This window comes from Montipora foliosa, chromosome 8 (assembly GCF_036669935.1).
Source record: "Montipora foliosa isolate CH-2021 chromosome 8, ASM3666993v2, whole genome shotgun sequence".
Classification (NCBI taxonomy): Eukaryota; Metazoa; Cnidaria; class Anthozoa; order Scleractinia; family Acroporidae; genus Montipora; species Montipora foliosa.
In genome coordinates, this window is record NC_090876.1 from 43,045,591 (window position 1) to 43,050,590 (window position 5,000).

A 5,000-nucleotide genomic window follows, 5' to 3' on the forward strand; every position below is an offset into this window, starting at 1 on the left:
AAATACGAGTCTCATGATCAACTCTCCCTTACACGGTCTTAATGCTACCTGAAGAGTGCGGGACTGGATTGTTCGGTATTGATGACAGAGGCTGGCCCATCGAGGCAAATTCCGCAAGGTGTTGAAAGTGGCAGTAAAAATATCTTAAAATAAACAATTTATCACTCGCAACATGTTAATGGAAAAATCCCAACGGAAACAGAACCAACCTGGTTTATGTTATCGCGAAAATTCGTGATAGAAGGTTACCATTTCACGGCGAAATTAAGGAAACTACTAGTAGCCGATCATGATGAAACACAGCACAGTTTGCAACAGTTTTTTTACAGAATGAGTCCCGCTGAAGTTGGTCGGGATAGTTGTTATGGTTTGCTTTGAAAGAACGTGACAGAAAAAAGTAGTTCGCTTGATCAATGCAACAGCTTGAGAATGAGTGGGCGAACGTTGTTTATAATAATCATCATCACCAAACTATCGACTATCGATGTAATATTGATTAACTAAAACGCATGGAAAATCGTGCGAAAGTATTATCTGTAACTATTAAAACTGATTTAAACAAAGATTGTGGGGCTATTATATTTCTTGCCTGGTCAATATTTTCGCGGAATGACTGGATTATTATATAAGTATACCTACTAAGTGTCCACTCCGCCTATGTACTTTATATTGAACTGTATCGTGACTTCCTAAGTGAAAAAGGAAGCAGAGGAGGATTATAACTGAGGCACATAACTGAAGCTGCCTTCTAAATCAATGAAGCAACAAGCTAGGTTTTCCATAGGTTTTCAATACGGCTTTTGCCATGATGTATGCGCAAATACAAAAGTACTTTTGGGAGGAATAGTTCAACAACATAAAGTAACCACCTCAAAGCATAATATGCATGATTTGTAAGAAGCCTTCGATTGTGATAACCATGTAGCCTTGAAAATGGGATACGCTGGTGGACACCAAGCTAGTTGTGCTTCCCTGACCGCATTGTGCTTCCCTGACCGACCGACGCTTACGTACACTGTTAGCTCATCCCACAAAGTGAAAATTGTTCTTAAAAAAGTCACTCCCGAAAGAATGTATGGAATTGAAGCCTCCCTTTTCCTTGGAAAAATAGAGGTACTATTATTTTTATGAGAGGTAAAAATTCTTAAGCAATTACAAAAGTTTGTTCCCATTTTATCCAAACTCATATAAATATAAGACAGTGGGCTTGACATGGCCAAACTCTCTTTAGTGGTCATAAAGACTAGGTATTTGAATTGCAACAAGGATCCAGAATCAGTGATCTTGATGGAGTGCAAACTTAGTTTCACAGTAAGTGAAGAGAACAGTTACATTTTATTTTATCTTTGATACCCTTTTAGCTAAAATTTAAGCATCGGGAAAGATTTTTAGGCCGTACCTTTAAGTAGAAAAAGTTACCAAATTAAATGCAGGGTGAATGACAATGACATACCCGCAGGAAGACAGTGGACTCTACTTCTATGCTTTTCTGACAATCAACAATTACTAGTCATGCTTGAGCGTGCGTGGAAACATATAGTAAAATATTACAGTAACACGTAGGACTCAAGCATAGTTACGCGTAGCAACATAAAAGCAAACAAAGTTGTTAAGTGTCCAACCAAACGTTTTTCTACTGGTAAAAATGTTATGGGTATCTCAGTTTGATTTTGCTTTTGCTTTCCTCTTATGGTAAACCGTTTAGATTTTGCCAAATGCGAGTCTGCATGGTCTCTCGTCAGCGTGCTCATCGAAGTACTCCAAGCATTTATGACTCCGCGTAGAAAACGAATTAATCCCTCATTTAAGTGCACAAGAATATAAATCACTCATTTTTACCAACCAGACCAATACGCAACACAATTTAGAAATGTGAATCGAAAAGCAAAGAACATAGCCGTTTGTGACGATGTTAATTGAAGAGTCTACAGTGATTAATGGAGCAGGGTAGGTACCATAGTGCTGCATGGGGTCTTTTGCTGAACGTTAATCAGATTGTGTCGGCTTCGTGGGAATGCACGCTCGCAAAACTAATGTGGATCGGGTACAACGCCTAACTAAATTTTAGTTTGAGAATAGACCACGTTATTTAGTTTAGCTTGGCTCATCAGTCTCTTTCTATAATTAGCTTGGATTTCTAATTCTAAAAATTTTTCGTAACATTAATTTGGCTCTGCCTAAATTAGTAGATATTTTTGAACACTTAATTATAAAATACTGCTATAGCTTACAATGACTAATGGTTCACGTCAATAAATCCTATCAGTAAAATAAAAGTAATCCGCTGAATTTCGAGTTCCTTGCACAGAGAGAATTTAGTGAAAAAAAAAACGCGTTTAGAAAACCGAAATTAGTGTGGGCGACTAAGTGACTACGTCATTTGAAAAAGTGTGCTCATTTTAAATTCCAGTCCAGTTGGTCATCTGAGCGGAGAAGGCGCATTCAAACCTCTCAACCTCGTCTACTTTCCGCGCCTCACTGTTTGACCAAAAGCTCTCCCTTTTGGCTCTCAGAAGCACTTTTCTCATCAATGCTGATTAAAATCTCCTGGCGTAAGAACATTTGATTTTAACATATTAACAGAAAATGTTTCCTTCGTTGCACTTTAGATTGCAGTTATGGCCCTGTTGGGCTCTGCCGTTAAAATCAATGCCAGATTCGTCACCATCAGTTCAAAACTTAGAAGCGACTCTGATTTGGATAATCTCATTAGAGTTAACTTATCGCAAGGCAACCATCAATCGGGACAACTAAGAGTTAGATGCAATGGAATACTGACAAGGGATCGCCAAGCAAGTAAGTTCTTTACATGGGTATAATATCATTCCATTGTCAATAAATCACTATTAGTCAAAAGTAAAGTATTCTTTCACGAAAATGGTCAATAAAGCAGTAATGTTAAAAAGGCTAAGATGAACACGAGCGTCTGTTTACGTGTCGGGATGTGAAGATGAATCAACGAAGCAACTGGTTATCATGTTTAAAGTTCGATTTTCTGGAAATGGTATTTAGGGATTTCACATGTGCATGTGGCTTCTTTCAAATGAAGTTTGTATTTCGAAAAAGCCTGAGCTCTATAGTTTTCGATCAAGCAAACCCATCCAAAGTCTGATGAAGAGGTGCTAGAATTTAGACGCGTTCCGGTGGAAAAATGTCAACTTTGTTTCTCCTAGCTATGTAACACTGAAGCCTTGCAAAAGTGGACATGTAAATTGGTACGCACAGACCATACCAACGGAACTCTCCTGGTAAAGAGCCGTTCACACTTAGCACATAACCGATCTTATGGACTTGTTGCCGTTATTTGATTCTTATTCAAGTTGTGCTGTTGCATTGTATCTTTCCAAACAAGGGTTTAAAATCCTTCCGGTCCCAAACAAGCAATCTGGAATGAAATGTATTCAATTTCTTGCAAACAATGAAGAGTATGCACTGAAGGCCATCAATGACGGAAGTCAATGGAAACTTGTCTTTGAGGTTAGTAATTTTTTTTTAATTGTCTAGACGCTTCCTTATTTTACGTCTACTCTCAGCGCAGACAAAAAAAGCACGATCTTCTCGTTCGATTCTCGTATAATTGGGAATTTATCATTCTCGTCGCCAGAGTCTTGGATCGACGCAAGGCTCTGGGAAACTCTATGTACGAGAACATGCGCCGTAGGCTTCTTATAACCAATAATTGGCTGTTTGGAACCTTACGGCGCCTGCTTACTCCTGGTGCTAACATGAATGCACCAATTGGAGACGCTATCGATTGTTCTTCATGAAAACCAATATACTTTGTTATGGGGTTCCCCATAGCTCTCCTCTCCCTCAGTCAATAGAAGAGCTCTGGGGTCGAGATTGGGGAATTTACAGGAAGGAATCTACGTGGTTTTCAATTTATTCCCCTCATTAGCAGAAGTCTATCATTTTCAAAACCATGCCAGTCAGCGGACAATAAAGTACTGAATATTGAAAGTATATTGCATAATGAGCTATCTGAGTCTGAAAAAGTGAACCAAATATAATATCTCTGAGCAATGATGCTTTAAAACTTTGAGAACTTTACTAAGAATTTATGGGATCACTAGCGCCTTTGCAACCCAAGAATTTATCAGGCTTTGATGGCTAATAACTGGCTCGTTCAATCAAGGCTGAGGGTTTACATCGGAGATTTAACTAAGTTTAACGAGTCATTCTATCATTTGAAGTCATTTGTAAATAACGTAATTCCTTCAGTAAGCAAAATCGTCTGTAATGAAACAAAATTTAAACTGAATGACGTTTGCAAGGTTCCCTTACAGATAACATTTTTTTTAAAATCGCAAATTGGACGAACCTGGAAAACGTTTAAAACATCATTGGATCTGAATTGTACTCGAGATTGAGCTATTTCCTTTGCATGTTAAATACAGATGCTATGCATTATGAGATTAACTTCTTTGTTCCTTGCTCAATTATAGAAGTGTCAAATATTCCCTCAGGCCTTGGAAAAACATGTAACTATTACCGTTCAATGGGGCAGTGTCAGGCTATTTTAGTCAAACTTCAAAGCACTAAAAGACGTCTTTGCATCAATGAAGACCAAAAAATTATGCCGTAGTTTAACTACCAATAAAAATTGAAGTGTACTGAAGCTATTAATCAACGGTCGTTTGCAGCCAAGTATGGAGAGGATGAAAATGGATTGAAACTTGAAAAAACCGGCCATTTTTTCAAGTTTGGAGACGATGTCTTCAGAAAGTCGACAAATATTAAATGCGAATAGCTCTTTGTGCCATAATACATTTCATATCTTCTCAGTGGTTTGTCGGGAATGTTGTACGAGTGAGCTAAAGTGCTAATTAAACTTTTTACATAGTTTTGGCCGGAAAACAGCAAATTTAGTTTGACAGTGCTCCTTTAATAAGTCCTCTTCGAAAGGTTACTGTCAAGAGAAAGTTTGTGATGTCTACTTGTTTAACGTAAATTTAACTATAACTCTAACGGAGCAATCTTTTTTATTGAAATCACTCACA

At 37.9% G+C, this 5,000-nt stretch overlaps 1 protein-coding gene across 1 annotated transcript in view; it reads left to right on the plus strand.

Annotated features, from left to right (window-relative positions):
- Nucleotides 1-1,081: 1,081 nt before the first annotated feature.
- The window catches only part of LOC137968838 (uncharacterized), a 4,142-nt gene continuing 223 nt past the window's right edge, over nucleotides 1,082-5,000 (plus strand). The window contains exons 1-3 of the mRNA XM_068815313.1: nucleotides 1,082-1,113; nucleotides 2,610-2,796; nucleotides 3,353-3,477. Of these exons, the coding sequence (XP_068671414.1) occupies nucleotides 2,619-2,796; nucleotides 3,353-3,477 (303 nt within the window). The 5' untranslated portion in view covers nucleotides 1,082-1,113; nucleotides 2,610-2,618. The remainder of the gene's footprint in view (nucleotides 1,114-2,609; nucleotides 2,797-3,352; nucleotides 3,478-5,000) is intronic.